The sequence below is a fragment of the Lemur catta genome, chromosome 17 (genome assembly GCF_020740605.2).
Source record: "Lemur catta isolate mLemCat1 chromosome 17, mLemCat1.pri, whole genome shotgun sequence".
In the NCBI taxonomy this organism is placed as follows: domain Eukaryota; kingdom Metazoa; phylum Chordata; class Mammalia; order Primates; family Lemuridae; genus Lemur; species Lemur catta.
Window position 1 is genome coordinate 46,603,483 of NC_059144.1, and position 19,727 is coordinate 46,623,209.

A 19,727-nucleotide genomic window follows, 5' to 3' on the forward strand; every position below is an offset into this window, starting at 1 on the left:
TCTAGTCTAGCTCTATAAAATGAAGAACTTCTTCAGTTTTAAGATTTATAGAAGCCTCAAATTTTAATAAGGCACTTCTCTAATAATAAAGATGTGATCTTTCCCCCCTCCATAAACGTACCTTAATTTTGCCAGAGAATAGTTTTATGATTTTATTCTGTACTTTCGGTAAACCTTTAACTGCATTGAAAGTTTTAAGCAAGAACATGAATTTATAGAAGTACAGAAATGTTAGGGTAGTTATTTTGTAAAGATAAATGGTAATAACAATAATGAGATACCATTTCCATGAACTTATACATGTCAATCACTGCTCATACAGTATCTCACTTAATTCTCCCAAGAACACTGTTCTTACTCAGCAATTATACCATAGTTCACAGGTGAGAACACTGAGGATGTTACTTGTCCAAAGCCACAATAATAATACTAGGGCACAATAATAACTATCTACCTCAAGAATACATGGGTCCTAGTGCAAAATGTAAATGCAGGGTTCCTTGTTCAAAAGTTATTAAGAATTTCAAGACAACAGCAGCAGAGAATTAAATCAAGCACGGGCCCTTAGTCTTGGGGTCCTGTGGACTGCACAGCTTGGGCTGGCCCTTCTCAAGAGGTTGTAGTAAGGATTAAATAAGGCAATATAATAATAAAGGAAAGTACTCATATAATAGCATTTATTTTGTGCCAGGTGTTTTTCTAGGTGTTTTGTAAACAATATGTCATTTCATCTTCACAGAAACCCTATGAGCCAGGTACTCTTTTTACCATCCCCATTTTACAGATGAGGAAAGGTGCAGAGAGGTTAAAGTAACTTTCCCAAGTCCCATAACTAATAAGCAGTGGAGCTGGAACTGAAATCCGGAGTCTGGGTACATGCATTACACTGGTGCATGTAATGTGCTTCACATGTGGTCTGATGTGCACACTGCTGGGGAAAGATCTATCAATCTTATTTTTGGCCAGTGTCAAATCAAGACCCTTGATGCCATGCCTGTGACATTAACAAGTATGTTGTATTCCCTGGTATCACTGAAACCAAACATTTAATTTTGAGAACATTTTGGTATGCTGTTAATTTGACTGACTTGTGAAACTATTAAAAATTCTAAAAAACATTTTTATGAATCACAGAAGTTTTTTTTTAAATTTATACCATACTTCTTAATATGTAATAATGTCACTGAACTTTGACAAGTTTTGTAAAGGAGGAAATTACTAACTTAAAAATATGTTTAACCTACAACACGTGTGGATTAGGATATACTATCAAAATGGGAGGGAATGACAAATCTACAACAGTTATTCAAATTAAAAAACAAATTTTAAGAAGGCTTGCAGACATATCCAATTTGGATAATTAAATCATTTCAAGTTTGTTATTGGAAATTTACTTAAAATAATTCTCAGTTACTTGGGAAATGAAAATGGAAGGAGAGCAAAATACACTATAGTTTGACTTTACTACCTATCTTTATTAGATGAAGATGAAAAATTAATGCTAGTTGATATTTGGGAACCATCTAGAATTATAGTTTTTATGATAGGTTTCTAAAAAGGATTACTGTAAAATAGATATTTAAGATGGCGACTGCTGACAGTCATCCCATCTACCATCATCTACTTAACTAATTTGAATATTTCCATAATTTTAATCAGGAAAATAACATTAGATTGGAATCTGTTTGTAATTAAAATGAATAAAAACTAGTACAATAAAAAACACATTCAGAGACTGTTTTTCCTTAAGGGTTCATAATGACCCTTATAAAATAAAAGCTGCTTGTAATAGCCCAAGATTTCCAGGAAATTTAACTGTTATCATTGGTGATGTTAAATGATTTCAGAAGTTATGATTTCATGAAAAAAACAAAACAGTGCACGTGCTACAAAAACAGGTAAAACCTGCCAGGATTTCTAGTATGACTTCCTTACTAAGTATCTCTGTTGAACTGCTAGTTTGATGTAGGTATCTGTTCAGTGCTGCTGAAAAGAACAGATGCTTTCAAAACTAAGCTTCATGCACATGTACATTAAAATGTTTTCTGTGGAATGTTTTTGTAACGAACTATTGAGAAACATTTCTGTTTGCTAAATGAACTTCTGTTCACCAAGAAAATGATCCTATAAAAACAAGCCAAGGTCACACTCTGCTGGCAGAAGGTCACTGTTCTCTCAAATTTATTTTGAGTGGAAATTTCTTTAAAATATTTTTGAGTCATTTTTTTAAAGGAATGGGATGGAAGAGTCTGAGACACAACAAAAGAGTTTGGGGAAAGCAGTGAGAATTTCTGTGTGATACTGTGTACTTCTTGACGGAAGAAGTTTCTTGACAGATGTTTTGGTCATCAGCTTTGGATGCCCCGATTCACTGCAAAGCTATGCTTTATGTGTGCTTTCCAACCAAGCTATTTACAAGACTTTAAACCACCATATTAGAACTTTTCAATTAACATTGCAAAACTAAATATCACTTTAAATGAAAATTAATTAATTATAAGCATGTTCAGTTTCTATTCACCTAGAAATGGAAATATAAACTGTAAACATTCATAAATATCCTGTGTAAAAATGGCAAAAAAGTTTACTAGTTTGATATCCACTACCAAAATTTAATTTTAATTATTTTCTATTTTTAAATGATTTTTCACTCATACTGTATGGCTCAGTAATCACCCATGTATACAAATTTTATTGATCTTGCTTTGTGATGAACTATCACAGGATAGTGCTAGTTATTATATCATCTAGACTAGAGGTTCTCAATCTTGGCTGCATTTTAGAATCATCTGGAGAGCTTTTTAAAAAATATTAATTCTCTCCATTCCACCCTAGACCTACTAAATCAGAATCTCTGAGCGTGCAGTTCAGACATCAGAGTTTTTAAAAAGCTCCCCGTAATTCTAAATACCTGATCTAGATCCTTGGTCCTTACTGTGGTTTGGGGCCCAGCAACCTCAGCTGGGAGCTTGGTAGAAATGTGGGTTCTCGTGCCCACACTGGATCTACTGAATCTGTATTTTATAACAAGATCTCACAGGTCCAAAAGCTGCCTGAGGAGGTCAAGGTACGCAGACCACAAGCAGAGTAGAGGATCCAGTGTTTGCACCACAGCCTCACGAGATCCCTTCCTCGTGCTTTGTCCTTCCCTCCCTTCTCTTTCTTCCTCTCTTCCGTCTCTCTTCTTTCCTTCCCCACCTACTTTCTTTCCTTCTCTTTCTTCTTCAGACACTTCTAAAAGGGGAAGAAACACCAATAAGCTGAAATATGTGGAGAGGGCCTGTGTATGAGTCATAACAGTTCCTTAACATTTCTAGAGAATGTTACATTCAGCAAGAGTTGTTCACGTGTTGATTTCACTTGACCCTAATTAAGAGCAGCCTGGAAATTAGGTATTATCCCCAACATGCAGGAGGAAACTGAGGCCCAAAGAGCCCTGGGGTGGCTCAAGGTACCCCAGTTTGCAAACAGAGAGGCCAGGGCGGGAACCCAGGCGGCCGACTTGACAGCAGCTCCTCGGAAGGACTTGCACGTGAATTGACAGCAATCAGAATTTTTTCAGACGTTTAAACACGCTAATTAATTCACAAGCGAAAACAGCTAACTGCCATCCACTAGCCCAAGCTGCGGATTTACAAAACCGGTCGCTTAGCAACTTGCAGCGGCTACACCAACTTTCGACCAATTCGCAAACTGCTGGCATAAGGACTTCCTCTCGCCGTCAACAGGGCTTTTGCGCATGTGCGATCTCCTTGCGGGAAGAGGGGCCTTTTTCTTGGATGCCTTCCGGGCGATACCGGAAGTGTCTCTGGGGCGCATGCGCGGTGCTTCGCGGTTGTTGGGGAAGAGTCCACAGCCGGAGTGAAGAGACCCCGGGCTACTGGGGTTCCCGTACGCGCCGCCCCGCCCTCTTCTCCTCCGCGCCGAAACAGCTCTTGAGGCTCCCCAGTGCCTTCCGCTCCCCGCTGCCGCTTCCCGCCGGGGCGCGACTCTTAGGTAAGCCCCGTGCCGCGTCCCCTCGGTGCTCGCCGCTATGGCTTCCGTGGAGGCCAGATCCCTTCTACTGGGAGAGCCTCGCGGCGAGATGCTGGGGCGCGAGCCGGACCGTTGACCCAGCCCCATTAGTGGCCCCTGGAAGCGAAGTCAGTGCTGGAAGGGGCCTTCGGGGATCACCTAGGGTCTAACCCGTCGTTTTGCTCTTGGGGAAAGTGAGGCCCCCGGGAGGGGCTTCACTGAGTTAATAGCAATGTCTGTCGCCTCCATCCTTCCCTATACATGTGCGGCTTCTCGTCAGACACATGTCACTTGCTCAGAAAAGCCTTCCCTGACTGTTCCGCAGAAGGGCATTCTCTTTTAGTCGCTCCCGTGCCAACCTGCTTCATTTCCTTCGTAGCACTTACCACTCTCTGAAACTGCTTCGGTCTTCGCCAGCCAAGTATTTATTGTATATGTATATGTGTACAGTTGTACAGGCAGTATTTCTTCAGGCAAGTATTTATTAAATACTAGCGGCTCTGGGCCAGGCATTGTGCTGTGGGACCAAGAGTACATTAAGGCAAGAATCCAGGCAGGTCCCTGCCCTCTTGGCGCTGGCATTCTGTTCGGGAAGAGGTTGATTGTAAAGAAGAAATTCCAGGTCGTAACAGATGCTGTGAAGAAAACAAGGGAATGCGATTGAAGGTTGGGTTGTGTTAAATTAGGGAAGCCTCCAAACAGGTGACTTTTAAAAAGAATATGTCTGACAGCTTTGTTGAAGTATAACTTACATAACATAAAATTTTACCCATTTAAAGTGTAAGTTTAGATGAGTTTGGGGAATTTCATGTAGTTGTGTAAACATCATAACAGGGCAGTTTTAAAACATTTCCATCACTCCAAAAAGTTCTGTGGAGGCAATTTCTGCGATCTGAAGAGGCAGCTGCGGGGTGGAGCGAGGGGGCAGGCAAACCATCCCTGCTCCGAGGCAGGGATGAGCTTGCAGTGCCCACTGGCAGAAAGGAATGGAGGGAAAAGCAAGGAGGGAAAGTGAGAAGAGGTTAGGTAGGTTCCACAGGTACCTGTGCCTTCTGAACTTTCTGAAGCTTCCCAGTGCTCAGCATGACACGTCCAAATGGGCTGATGAACACGAGGATATGCCTCTTGCTACCATGTTCTTTTCCCTAAGTTCATCCCTAGTGCAGAAATGTTCTCTCCCAACTTGATTCAGGTTGAAGAAGGGGAATAGAATGGAAGTAACATTTGTTAAGAATCTACAGTGTTTTGGGCGCTGTATGTGCGGAACCCTGCGAAGTTGATGATATTAGCGTCTCTCTTTTGCAGATGAGAAAATCAAGGTTAAATAACTTGCCCAAAGCTATATAGCTGGCTCCTGGATCTGATTGCAGAAGTCTTGCCATCCATTCACATGGTTAACTATAGTGTTTCAAGTACATCTCTACGTTTAAGGGCAGAGGTGTGGTTGGCAAGCACCATGTCCTCTTGCAAAGTCGCTTTCTGAGGTATAAATGTGCTCTTAGCTGTCGCTCTGACCTTTGCTTCTGCACATGCTTATTTTTTATGAAGCCGGGGAAATTCAATGCCTTCCCAAATTCCTTGCGGTTTCTCCATTCTGTGTTGTCTTGTTTAAGATGTTATGCTTGTAAGCAAATATGGCACTCAGCTGTTATGCTCCTTTTGGAAAGGTGACACGGTAGACTTCTGGGTGTAAAAATTTGCTAACTGGTTAACAGTTACAATGTGGCATCAGTGTATGTGAATCATTGGGGAGTTACAATACACAGACTTTCTCCTTGGAAGGAGATAAGAAGAGAAAATTGTTCATTGCACCCACTGTGCGTTAGATGCTGCATTTTCTGCACAATCTGATTTGATCCTCAGAGCAGCCCTGGAGAAGATGTTAATATTCTTTGTGTTTGCAGAGCAGGAAAATGAGGCCTAGTGAGATTAGACTCCCAGCTCTCGTGAGTGGCAGAGGCCCTGTTCAAATCCTGATGGGTCTGCTAGACCATGATACCCAGGAAAAACCTTGGGGTAGGGGAAATTCTTGCTGGCTAAGCGTGCACAACATAATGGCAGATATTCTGGTAGTCTAGCGGATTAAAGTGGATTACTTTTTAAAATTCATCCGACAGAGAAATTGCTGAATCACTGCCAGGACTAGTTATTCTTGGAAATTTCATGCAGAGACATTGACCTAAACCTAAACTAATGTAGAAATTAGTAAGAAGAAAGTAAACTCCTGGTAAGTGGAAACATGAAAGAAAGAATAGGGACCTTCTGTGTTGTTTACTGTTGTACTCTTGGTGTACACTAACTGTGTAAAGAATGAAAGAATTTATTTTTCTAGCTGGTAACTGAAAAAAAAATCTAATGTATTGATACTGGTTCATTAATGGTGATAAAGGTACCACACTAATATAAGATTAACAATAGGAGAAACTGAATATGAAATGTGTGGCAATTCTATCTTTACAATTTTCTGTAACCTAAAACTATTCTGAAAAAGTTTATTTTTAAAAAGCACTCTGCAGCCAGGTATGGTGGCTCATGTCTGTAATCACTCTCAGCACTTTGGGAGGCCTAGGCAGGAGGATCGCTTGAGGCCAGGGGTTCAAGACCAGCTTGGACAACATAGCAAGACCTCGTCTCTATGAAAAACTTTTAAAAAACAAGCCAAGCATGGTGGTGTGCACCTGTAGTCCAGCTACTTGGGAGGCTGAGGCAGGAGGATGTCTTGAGGTCGGGAGTTCAAGGCTGCAGTAAGCTGTGATTGTACCAGTGCATTCCAGCAAGGCTCTGTCTCTAAAAAAAATAAAAAATAAATAAAAAGCACTCTGCTTATTGCTTATTTAGATCTCTTCTGAAGAGAAGCCTAGACTCAAGCCATTTAGAATATTTCTCTTCTGTGACTTAATTATCTTTACACTTTCTATCAGTGATATTTATTACTTAAGAAAGAACCTGTCCTTAACATTTCCCATTATTTTTTAGGGCCAAAATGAGTCTGTTTGGAACAACCTCGGGTTTTGGAACTGGTGGAACCAGCATGTTTGGCAGCACAACCACAGATAATCACAACCCTATGAAGGTACCTCACAAAGCTTCACAGGATTTGTAGAAAGAGTTCAGGCCAGAGTTTCTCACATCAAGGACAGAGGGAGAATCCGAGATGGCTTGGGAGCCTCCCTTGGTGTGAAATCTCTGAAACTCTGTCTGGCCCAACTTTCTCGAGCATTAGAGCACAGATAATATGTGTCCCCTGGACTAGTGTCCTATTCCTCTCGACTTGCCACATCTCCAGAATTACCCAAGATCCTTATTAATGCAGCAGATTCCTAGGGCCTGGCCCAGGACTGTTCAATCCGAATTTCCATGGTTGGGGAGAAGGGAGGGCAGTTGATAACTGTGATTAAGCACTGGAGCAAGGGTGACCTGTGGAGCATCATGTAGAAAACAAGGCTGAGGACATTCATTTAGAGTGCTGCTTCCAGTCCCGGCAGTGCTAATGCTTTCACTGGTTTGTGTATTACTCCTCTTTTTAATAAAGTAAGGAAAGGTCCAATTCAGTTGGTTTGTGAGCATAAGGAAAGTCTGCTGTTAGGTGATTAATGAGACAGAAAGCAATTTTGAATTAAATTGTGATTATGCATACGTTTTAACATTGACTTTTCCTTCCAGGATATTGAAGTAACATCTTCTCCTGATGATAGCATTGGTTGTCTATCTTTTAGCCCACCAACCTTGCCTGGGAACTTTCTTATTGCAGGATCGTGGGCTAATGATGTAAGTGCTCCTTAAATGCGTGTTTTATAACTTACCTCTTTGTATGGGCATAGTTAGCTTTAGTTCCATTTTTTTCCCAAGTGAGTGAATCAGAGTTAAGACTTATGCATAGCCTTTTTAAAGACATCAATTTAGAGGGTATGAACCCTTCTGAACAGCAGACATCACGTGTTCTTAACGCTTATTTTTGTTAGGAAAGCACAATTATTTGCATTGTTCAGAAATTCCTACTGTAGTTCAGTATGTTGAAGTATATTCCCAAATCAAATGTAATATTTGTCAAGAATGAATATTATCCTTGATGCGCACACAAATTTCCCTTTTGGCATCCTGAAAGTGTTCTTTAGGTATATGTTAAACTCTTCAACTTAGATGACACAAATCCTTTAACATCGTATTTACTTTTGTGTACAAAAACAGATAAAAAAAAATCATAGTGTAAAAAAGAAAAACAGGTGGAAAAATAAAGAATGTGATGAGGCGCTTCACAAAAGGGAGAATAAACTTAACCATTCAGTCAGACACTTAAATGCCAATTTATAAGATAGACTCTTTTTTTCTTATCAAATTAACAAAATTAAATTTAAAAGAATAATAGTACCAGGAAGGGTAAGCTGAAACCTTACATGTGCTGCTGGTAGGTATATAAGTTGGCAGAGCTCTTCTGAGGATAATTGGCAACATTATTCAGAGATCCTTAAGTTTATACCCTTTGTCTCATTGGTTCCCCTTCTGGGACTTGAGGAAATCTGATAATGTGCATTATATGCATTGTCTAAGATTATTCTTTATAACAGCTAAAGCACTGTGAACTTACTGTCATCTCTATTTTATGAATTGGATGCTGAGGTCCCGGGAAGCAAAATAACTGGCCTTGGGTCACCTGTCTGGGTGGCAAAGCAGGAGGCACCAGCCAGCACAGTCCAACTCAGGGTCTGTGCTCCTAGCCGCTGCCGGGTATTGCCTGTCATAAAAACATGATGCTAGTGAAAATTGTGATATCCAACAGTACAGTCAGTTTGTGGTGTGCAAGTGTCTGGGAAAGGATCCACACTGGCCTGCAGCAGCGAGGCCGTGGGTCTTGGGCCAGGAGAGAACAGAGGGAGGAGCGTTGTCCAGGTTGAACAAGTTGGCTTTTTACATGCAGTTTCTGGAAATATTTCACTTGTTTTGCTGCTAAAAAAAAATGTTAGAATGTTTAAAGATGAATAGACTAATGATACAGGTGAGATAAGTAAAGATACTGAATAATCTAGTGTTTTCAAGAAAATATGTGTACATGAAAAGAAGACTTGAGAGCACACGAGCTGTTAACTGCTTGTCTATGGTGGGATTAGGATGATTTTTATTTTCTTTTCGTAGTTAGAAAAATCTCTAAGTAAATTGCATTGCTTTTATAATCAGGGGGAAAATTACATAAAGTATTCGGAGAGGTAAGTTTCCACTTTGGTCTTGATTGTCCTGATGGTAATGGGTAAGTGATATTCTGCTTTAGAAGACATACCTTGTAGATGCGATGGAAAAAGTCTCTGCAGTTTTAGGTGTAAGCAGTAGACCGTGTATATTTTAATGGCTTAGGGAAAGGAAAGCAGCTGCTTGGCATATTTATTTCAGTTGCTTTGTTTTTAAAGTTAGATAATTAGGTTGATATGAGAAGTCCATGTATAGTTAAACTGTACCCCGTTAATCGTTAGGTGTTAAATGTAGGTAGTATTTCATGAATTGCTTTGTTTGCATTAATTTGTCTGTTACCACAGGTTCGCTGCTGGGAAGTTCAAGACAATGGACAAACCATTCCAAAAGCCCAGCAGATGCACACCGGGCCTGTGCTAGATGTCTGCTGGAGTGACGTATGTTTTACTCCATTTCTAATGTTCTCTTTCACTTAAAGTACTGTGTAATTCTGAATATTTAATAATCTGAACACAATTTAGCATGTGTGTATCTACATTGTAGGAATTCTAAGTTTTTGAATGTAAATATAGTAATTTATTGATGTTTTTAATGTTAGCTTTAGTTAGGTGCTCGCTCTGAAAGCTTTTCTTGAATTAAGTTTTGTGTGTGTGATTGGGGAGAGTTTTTTGGTGAAGGGCCCATTTACAGAGAAACCAACAGGGCAGGTGAAGCACCCAGGGCAAGTGCGCAGCCTCCTGGAGCACAGCATGGGCTGCGGCTGTAGAGGGGCTCAGCTGGTGTCGGGAGCCTGTGTGCCCCCCCTCCTACCACTGCTGCTGGTGGCTGAACCCAAAAGAAGAGAAAATATAAAGGGGCCTGACTGACAGTCAGGGGCAGATGTGCTGTGAGGCTAAGGAAGCTAAGCCTGAAGGCCCCTCACCTGCAGAGGTCCCCACCCAGGCCTTGTACCTATTTTTTTTAAGTCATGTTTCTTAGGTATGGTTTGCCTGCCTACAGTAAAATTGAACATTTTTAGTGTACAGTTCTGTGAGTTTTAAGAAACGCATAGAATTATGGTTCAAGGTATAGAGCAGATCCATCAGAGATTCCCTTCTGCCCTTTTGTAGTCGAATCTTTCCCACTCTTAGCTCCTGGAAACCACTGATCTGTTTTCTGTCCCTAAAGTTTTACCTTTATGAAAGTGTCATAAATGAAATCCTGTAGCATGTAACATTTTGAGTCTGGCTGCCTCACTCTGCACATTGCATTTGAGATCCATCCGTGTGATTGTCTGTTGGTAGTTTGTCCTATTGCTGAGTAGTCTTCCCTTCTATGCACGTGTCACCATTTATTCAACCGTCTGCCAATTGGGTTTCCCGTTTTTGGTGCTTATGAATGATGCAGCTATAAATGTTTACATACTGATTTTCTGTGAACATAGTTTTCATTACTTGGGTAAATATCTAACAGTGGGGTTGCTATCTCATATGGTAAGTGTATGTTTTAACTATGAGAAATTGTCAAATAATTCTATTTTACATTGTCATTTTTTAATCTTATTATTTCTTTGATCTTATTTAGCTTATATATGAGAAATAATTATTGTATTTATAAATATTTTGAGATGGCTTAGGAGCCAGAGTTGCTCCGATTTTATTCATTAGCAGTGATGGGCTTCTCAAGGCATTTTTGTCAGTCTATAAAATGTATTCCTGACATACCTGTTTGAGTTATTATGAGACTAAATTAGTAGATATATGAGAACAGTTTGGAAAGTGAAGTGTTCATTACAGATGCAGCCTGCTTTTCCTGTAGTAAAGTAGCAGCTTGAATAGATATAAAATATTTCTAATTTATTTTGCCTATCTTTCTTTACTAATTGGGTAACAGGTCAGAATTTCAAAGTTTCTTACAAAGTATGACAAGAAATAGAATGAACTGATAGAGGAATTATGATGCTCAAATGTTATCAAGTGGCTATGGCATTTCTATTAATAACAGTGAATATAACCTATTCCTGTCTCCCAAATTACAGACCAGCTAGTAGGGGGATCAAACGCAGGAATGGACTCAGTGAGCTAAGTTCTGAGGGAGGCAGGATGAATGGTGCAGGCGGGAGAGAACACAGGAAGCAGCTATGAAGTTTGGGAAGAGTTCTGTGAATGCTTTACAAAAGAGACAAGAATTGGGCTGAATCTTAAAAAGAGAAAAGTAAACCACATGCTTACAGCTTTTTAGCATTGCCTCATCCAGGCTCGGCCTGGCTTCAAATTTCAGCTCAGTCTCTTTGCCAAGTTAATTATCAGGCACCTATTGTGTGCTAAGCCCAGGGGATATAGTGGAAATCAAAGTAGGCCAAACAAACAAACAAACAGACCTGTGCTCAGGGAACTCATGGTCTCCTAGGACAGATACAGAAACAATTAAGAATTACAGTTGGTGGAAAGTTGTGACAACTAGATTAAATCTACATAGAATCAGAAAGTGGTTAAGGGGTTTGCTTGAGAGATCACAATAAGTGAGGGGCTAAGCCTAAGCCCAGACCTTCCTGGCTGCAGAGCTGTGTGCTTAGCTTCCCCCACAGAGCCTTAGAGGAGGAGCATGGGCTCGCCTGGGAGGAGTAGGCACAGCTGGGAGTGGAAACCACATATGTAGAGGCAGCAAAGACCCACTTGCCTTGAGGCATGAAAGCCAAACTTGGTGAAAAATAAAAATTGCAAAACAAAATTTGCCTCAGTATGACTAACCTATTAATATCTATATATAGAGATTTAATTTTCCTTAGAATGCAAAATTTTGTACATTTTATTTTAGGATGGGAGCAAAGTATTTACAGCATCGTGTGATAAAACTGCTAAAATGTGGGACCTCAACAGTAATCAAGCAATACAGATTGCGCAGGTAATAAAAGCCGCCTGTAAAAAGGTTGGACGAGACTGGTACCCAGTATTGTGATGATTCTTTAATTATAGTAGTTCTCTATTATAGAAAATGCAGTTTGACTCTATTAAATCAATTAGACTTAATATACCAGAAACCTCTTTAGCACAAAAATACCAGTTTTATAACCATTCTCACTCTTACTAGTATTTCAGATTATTTTGTCCTGGGTCTTCCATATAGGTGTAGATGGCATCCTAAAGAGTTAGTGACATTAAAATCTATAAACGACACAAGTTACAGGTGGTCCTTGAGATTCCCGTGTTTGACATTCCCACACCCGTGTGTGGCTGCCTTCTGCCAGCTACATTTCGTTGCTCATCCGTGCAGCCAGTGTTTATTGAATGACTGCTATTTGTCAGACACTGCACTGGGACTCAGAAATACAGCAGTGAGCAAGAGGGACACTTGCACACGCCCTTGGGGCTTTTACAGTCTGCTCAGGGACATAGGCAGGTTCTTGTGTGAAGAATGCTAAGAGAGGGCAGAAGTAATGAAGGTGAGAGAACCTAGACCCAGACCGTCCAGCCTGGTCCAGGGGTTCAGGAAGAGCTGCTTGACAGAAACATTTTCACTCGCTGCTGAGATCATACTACTGTATACTAGAAGCATGTCCTTGATCTCTTAATTCATGTCACCTTTGTGAAAAAACTGGTGGGGTTCTCTACTAGTTATTGCTGAATATCTTCCTGGGGAGGGGTACTTTCACTCTCACATATTACTTAACTATGGATAAAAATCAAAAACACTTTTGTGTTAAATTGAATGTTTTGGTCATGGGGAAGCAACTACTATCCTTTGATATTTGTTGACCTTTGATATTTGATAGCACTATTATCCTTTGATATTTGATATTTGTTGACCTCAGCATTTAAATTAGCTTTCTCTTGGAATTCCAGAACTAAAGCTGTTTAGCACCTTGTTACATTTACCTTAACCTGTTTTATTTTTGTCTTCTTGAAAGCATGATGCTCCTGTTAAGACCATACATTGGATCAAAGCTCCGAACTACAGCTGTGTGATGACTGGGAGCTGGGATAAGACTTTAAAGGTACGATATGCAGCTGAGGTATCATATGGCCCAATCAAGCTCAGCGTTTGTTCTTACGCCATTTGGATGTCGGCTCCAAATGCTCACTTACTAGCTCCTCTTTTTTTTTTTTTTTCCTTTAGTTTTGGGATACTCGATCATCAAATCCTATGATGGTTTTGCAACTCCCTGAAAGGTGTTACTGTGCTGATGTGGTAAGAAATATCACTTAATGTATATTTCCTTTTATAAAACAAATAAGCGTTTCTCACCCTATGGCACCTTGCAGTTAGCGGGTTATCTAAAACTCCCTCTCGCTTTAGTAAGAGATGCGAGGGATATAGTTCAGATTGCCTCAGTCGTCTTAAATTGGGAGACTGTTGTGCTGCATTTATTCCAGAATTAACTAAATACTGGGTGTCAAGGTATTTGGTCACTCTTTTGAACATATGCAGCCAGCTACATACCATCCCTAGTGTGACATTTATTGTGTGACAGTAGAGAAGCTTGTCATAACCTTGTGGTGTGGTACTGGGTCTTTGGGGACTGTCTCTGAGTGGGATAGAAACTGAAGAACTTTGCCGGTTCATTTAGTCATACGTCTTAAAGTTTTGTACCAAGTGCCCCAGTAATTCCACTTTTAGGAATGTATCATGAGAGAAATAATCAAGGATGCAAATGGTCTTTGTCTTATATAATATAGTAAAACACTGGGTTCATTTGAGGAACAGAAGACAGCCGCCTCTAGTGTGTGATATGGGCCGATGCTCATGTAATGTTTGGAGTAAAGGACAGGAATTACCCAGAAGTTCACGCACACATATAAAATACACTGTAATGTTAGCAGTTATCATTTGGAGAGATAGTACAGATGATTTTTATTTCTTCTCAGTTCCTGCGATATTTTCTAAATATTCATTTATTTTTATAGTTAGTTTTACAAAACAAGTCTTTTAAAAATATATTAAGGTTCTACTTTCCAATACCATTTGTCTAGGTTTGTGAAACATGTAGATATCATTGGATTATTAAACTTAAAAAAAATTCAGACAGTTTTGTGATTAAGGAATTGATCTAATATGTTGGTATGAAAAAGCACATTCTCTGCTTTCCTCCATTCCCTAGATATACCCTATGGCCGTGGTGGCGACTGCAGAGAGGGGCCTCATTGTCTATCAGTTAGAGAATCAACCCTCTGAGTTCAGGAGGATAGAATCTCCATTGAAACATCAGGTGGGTCATAAGTCAACTCAAGAAGCATGTATTTAGGCCGGGCACAGTAGTCACACCTATAATTCTAGCACTTTGGGAGGCTAAGGCCGGGAGTTTTGAGGCTAGCCTGAGCAACATAGTGAGACCTCCTCTCTACAAAAAAATTTTTTTAAAAAATTAACCTGGGCATGGTGATGTATGCCTGTAGTCCCAGGAGGCTGAGGCAGAATGTTCGCTTGAGCCCAGGAGTTTGAGGCTACAGTGAGCTATGATGAAGCCACTGCACTCAAGCCTGGGTGACAGAGCAAGACCCTGTGTCGAAAAGTTAGAAAGTAATGCTTCTTTATCCTATGTGAGTAATATGTTTCTGGTTCTTCTAAAACCTAAAAATCAGGTAACAATGATTTTCCTTCACATTAGTCATGAAATCTTATATTACATCATGATAATATCCTTTTTTTCTTTTAACTGTAGCATCGATGTGTAGCTATTTTTAAAGACAAACAGAACAAACCAACTGGTTTTGCCCTGGGAAGTATCGAGGGGAGAGTTGCTATTCACTACATCAACCCCCCAAATCCGTAAGTTGGACTCAATTAGCTTGCAAACTTGCACTTGAGACTTTTTTTTAGAAAGGAAAACTTAGGTGGGCCTTTGTTTTTCAGTGCCAAAGATAACTTTACCTTTAAATGTCATCGATCTAACGGAACCAACACTTCAGCTCCTCAAGACATCTATGCGGTATGTTTTTAGAAACTTTTACCTTGAAAATACATCTAGAAACTTGACTTGGAGGTGGCTGAGTAATTATGGGATCAGAAAAGATTAATCATTGAAGAGCACTGAAGAACCTGTATGTATTCATGTCTGGAGATAAATGGCTTATGCTGTAGGCTCTGGTTTTCTGTTTTTATGAACATATTGACTGGCTTACTTCTCTTATTTCTGAATGCAAGCTTAAGGTGTTTTGGGAGAGTCTCTACCTCTTCTGACAGTTTACACACATAGCTAAGACTGAGAAGTGGCTGTTTGCTAAAAAAGAAAAAGGCATTTTCCTGAGATACATGCCTCGGTGGTACTTGCTGAATACACACATTAACTTCTGCTGATGTGTGCTCATCACAAGAGACAAGATTTAGTTCTGGGCTGGCAGTTGATGCAGGAAGCGTGGCTAGTTTTTCTTCTAATCAGTGGGCAGCCAGCTCAAATGAAATGTGTGTGTGTGTGTGTGCACTTGGTTTCCTAACTCAAACAGGAAGCGTGCATTGACGAAACCCGCTTCTCCATCTGCTGCCTTGGCTTCTCATTGTGTATATCAATCCTTGCAGGTAAATGGAATCGCATTCCATCCTGTTCACGGCACCCTTGCAACTGTGGGGTCTGATGGTAGATTCAGCTTCTGGGACAAAGATGCCAGAACAAAACTAAAAACTTCAGAACAGTTAGATCAACCGATATCGGCTTGCTGCTTCAATCACAATGGAAACATATTTGCGTATGCTTCCAGCTATGACTGGTCAAAGGTGAGAATTCCCAGCCCTGCTCTGGGTGCCCTAAGGCAGCAGAATCGGGCTCTGGGTTGGGAAAGCATAGGCTTGAGTTGTGATTCTCCCTGTAAGGGGAGATAGGGCTTCCTTGATGGGTTGTGGGGATTCATTACAGCCTTTGGTCAGAGCCCGGCACACAGGAAGTGCCCACGTAGTGTAAGCGGTCACAGGCTGCCCTGTCCCTGGGTACAGAAGGATGGGCAAGCTGGAGGGGCTGATGCTTTGGGAGAGTGATTTATGCAGTTGGGAGCGCATGAGGGGACCGCAGGGTGCGTCATGCAGCTTTGGTTGGTTGGTTGGTTGGTTGGGGGAGTCAGAAGCTGGCAGGGTCATGGCTGCGTTTTTGAGGCCTCTGGGAGCCGTGGTGAAACGTGCAGACTCCGCCCAGACCCCGCATGAAGTGTGTCATCTACCGACCAGCCTGCAACTTTCCCGGCTTCTCAGCTGTTAGTTCTGAAGAATACGCCTTCATTATGTTTGTGGTTTTCATCTTTCTCTTCCCACACCCCTCTGCCTTTGGCTTCCTAGACCTTCCCCTACCATAGTGTCTTCCACGCATGTCCACCTTCACTGGCCACTGCCTCCCTTGCCCAGCCCACACGCGGTCCCTCACACACTCCATTTCTTGATGCCGGCCTTTTCTCCCACCATCTTCTATCCCTGTCCCCGAGCTGCTTCCCCTGTGTTTAAGTGCACAGGAAGCCTTGAGAAGCCTGTAGCCCTTCACTGCTAAGCTTGCTGGGGGAGTGGGTAGCACCTGCCCTCTTTGTTCCCTGCCCTCTGGCCTCTTGTCAGTCCACTGCCAGGTACTTTCTGGCCTCCTGGAGTCATGGCCACATCCTCCTTGTCCAGTCCAGAGCTTCCCTCCTTCCTGTGTCAGGCGCTGTGGTCCCTCCCTTCCTCCTCTGCAGTGCTCTCCTCCCTTGGCTTCTCTCCCGTTATCTTTCCTGGTTCCTCCCAGCCGCTGCTTACCATCCTCCTGTCATCCCTTTGGGCTCCTACCTGCCGGCCTTCTCCTGCTGTCTCAGCCTGAGCTGCTCCTCAGGTTCTTCCAAGTGTTTGTTCCTGAGGCCCCGGCTCTGCCCACAAAAGCCAGTGACTTGCAGTTTCTAACTCAGTTCCTGGCCTCTCCCCCTTCTCTCTTCGTGTTTCCCAGTCTCAGCAGGATGGCTATGCCTGGCCCCTGAGGCCCTTCACTTGAGACAGAGAAGTCCAGCCGTTGCCCCGCCAGGCTGCTCCTGTGTCCCTCTCTTCCAGGGCTTGCTTAGCAGCAGCTTCCTTTTTTTTTTTAAAGCAACTTTATTGAGGTACAATGAAATGCAGTAAATTGGACGTGTTTAAAGTGTACAATTTGATCAGTTTCAACATCTGTAAATACCCTTGAAACTGTCACCACAGTCGGGAGTTTAACAGACGTGTTCATCTTCCCCAGAGGTTTCCGTGTATGTGCTGTAATCCTTCCCCCGCGTGCACAGAACCATGGATCTGCTTTCTGTCACTGTGGATTAGTGTCCTTTCTCTAGAATCTACATAAATGGAGTCATATACTATGTACTCTTTTCCCCTGGCTGCTTTTGCTGAGCTGAATGATTTTGAAACTCACGTGTGCTGCGGCGTGTGTTGCTCGTCTGTTGTTTTTGAGTGCCGAGTCGTATTCCGTGGCATGGGGATGCCACCGTCTGCTTGTCCACACACCTGGTTCGGCCGTGCACGCAGTTCTGCAGAGAGTGTGCGGTTTTGGTTCTGCCTGGCTGAGGCTGTGCAGGTCGGGGCCTGCGCGGGGCTGAGGCCTTGGTCCCTCCGTGGGGCCCTTCACTGAATCTCTCAGGCGCTCGGCGCAGCAGCTGCATCCCGTGCCGCATTTCAGCTCACATCACACTCGGGGCTCCATGCATCGTAAGCACTAAAAACAGTAGTAAATTGAAAGAAGCAGGAAATCTCACTGCACTGAATGCTGCTTAGAATTGAAGTAGTCTAATTCCTCGAAGCAATTAATGTCAATTTATCGTGGGGGTTACAAAAATTCCAGTTTTTATTTAAAGAAAAATTTTGCTTCAGGAATTTTTCATTGTTCTTAGTTCAAGGACTGTTATCTCTGGTATAAAATCGTGATCACATATGATTAATATTATTAGCTTGAACATAGCTGTTCACAAAAGCTGCACTTTGTATGTTGTGGTGGGAATCAGTGGTCACAGCTGAGCACAGCAGCTTGCGCCCTCCCGCCGGCTGAGGCTGGAAACACGGCTCTGCAGCGCCACGCCCCTCTGCTCTCCCAGCCTTGGATCACCTGCCCACCTGCCTGCTGACTCTTGCAGATTGTCTGCCTTGTCCACCCCACTCGCCTTTCTTCCTAAAACTCAGATCTCATCACGCCACTGACAGGCTTCCTTGTCCCTGTGGGTAACGTTCAGAGGCCTCGACCTGCCATTCACGGCCCTTCCTGGTCTGGCCTCATCCTGACACTTGGGGCCCCTCTGACGTTGCACAGCCCTCATCCCCTCCCGCGTGGCACGAGCAGACGTGCTCACTGCCTTGCATCCCTGTGTCTGTGCCACTGCTCCTGTGTGGGCAGGTCGTCCTGGGTCCTCATCCCTGTGACGCGTCGTGGGCCAGATGTCCTCTCCTCTGCGAAACCCTCTCAGGTCAGAGCCAATCCTGACCAGGGGACCCCAGGGCAGTTATCTTAGCATTAAAGGCGTAGGGTGTTAAAAGGGGGCTCAGTACCAAAGAGACAAACAAATGAAGACAGTCCCTCCCAGCAGGGTGTTGATGACAGACTTGCACCAGGTCCTTAGCCTCTGAGGACTAAAGTTTTTTTGTACCATTTGACTTGTATTTCTATATTTGTTGTCTTGTTTTGTCCCCCTGCACCCTGAGAGATTTTGCTTCAAGCACATAGCACAGGACTTGACAGATAAAAAGTGGCCACAGAATGCTGTTGATTTTAATAATAAACTCATTGAGTTTTTTTTCTTCTTTAGGGACATGAGTTTTATAATCCCCAAAAGAAAAATTACATTTTCCTACGTAATGCAGCAGAAGAGCTAAAACCCAGGAATAAGAAGTAGTAGTAGCCTGAGACTTCTGGGTCGTCTGGAGTCATTCTCTCTCCACTCTGCCTCGTCTCTGTACGAATTTGATCCCAGCTTTGGGTTGTCAGCCACAGACATGGATTTCAACCCCTGGAGAAAACCATGTCATTGTTGAGCAGTCAAGAGCCCAGCTGTCCACGGCGACTTGCCATCTCTCCATTCCACTGCCTGTTGCAGAGTTTTTCTGTAACTCTGAGGGGATTGAAGTTATTATAGAAGTTAGATTTTTGAGGGCGATGCCAGGTTATTTTGCAGTGCTTCATTCGGCAGTGTATGTATTAGAGAATATTGGAAAACAGTCTATGAACCCTGTACTGTATTTTGTAATAAAGTATTTTGAAGATTGCCTACTCAGCTTCCTTGTCCTTGTCTCCCTTTGCCCCACCCAGTGACCTCAGAAATGGTCATCCTGCCTGGCATCAGTGTTGGGTTTTGAGTTATGGTTTCATACACCCTTCGGGAAATGCAGAAATCTTGTACCTTAGGGGAAAGGGAATCCTGAGGTTCAATTATTTCTGCCATGTGGAGTGTCTTAGCCTCTCCAAGTGTTGGCGGGCAGAGTTTGAATGTGCTCTTCCCTTACTTCCTTCATTTCCTTCTTCAAAATCTCCTGCGCTTTCCGGCTCTGCTGTGCAGACTTCCTAGTGACTCTGAAGTGGGGACTGTTCCTTGTGCTGAGTGACAGGCCTTTTGTGGGTTAGCCTTGCAAGGCCCAAGTGGGTGACA

The 19,727-nt window shown here is 42.3% G+C and overlaps 1 protein-coding gene across 1 annotated transcript; it reads left to right on the top strand.

Moving 5' to 3' along the window:
* The first annotated feature begins 3,815 nt into the window (after window positions 1-3,815).
* RAE1 (ribonucleic acid export 1) lies at window positions 3,816-19,351 on the top strand. The gene is made up of 12 exons (XM_045529596.1): window positions 3,816-3,996; window positions 6,991-7,087; window positions 7,678-7,782; window positions 9,540-9,632; window positions 11,992-12,078; window positions 13,082-13,168; window positions 13,291-13,362; window positions 14,273-14,380; window positions 14,834-14,940; window positions 15,025-15,100; window positions 15,688-15,882; window positions 18,891-19,351. The coding sequence occupies exons 2-12, from the start codon at window positions 6,998-7,000 to the stop codon at window positions 18,975-18,977; spliced, it is 1,107 nt and encodes a 368-aa protein (XP_045385552.1). The 5' UTR covers window positions 3,816-3,996; window positions 6,991-6,997; the 3' UTR covers window positions 18,978-19,351.
* Window positions 19,352-19,727: the final 376 nt, after the last annotated feature.

What these genes read in the sequence shown, in the direction of transcription:
- RAE1 (XM_045529596.1), top strand. Translation starts at nt 6,998, where the DNA reads ATGAGTCTGTTTGGAACAACCTCGGGTTTTGGAACTGGTGGAACCAGC. An exon ending in AAGCAATACAGATTGCGCAG is followed by an intron (nt 12,079 to 13,081) that starts GTAATAAAAGCC and finishes TCTTCTTGAAAG; the next exon opens with CATGATGCTCCTGTTAAGAC. An exon ending in CTCCTCAAGACATCTATGCG is followed by an intron (nt 15,101 to 15,687) that starts GTATGTTTTTAG and finishes CAATCCTTGCAG; the next exon opens with GTAAATGGAATCGCATTCCA.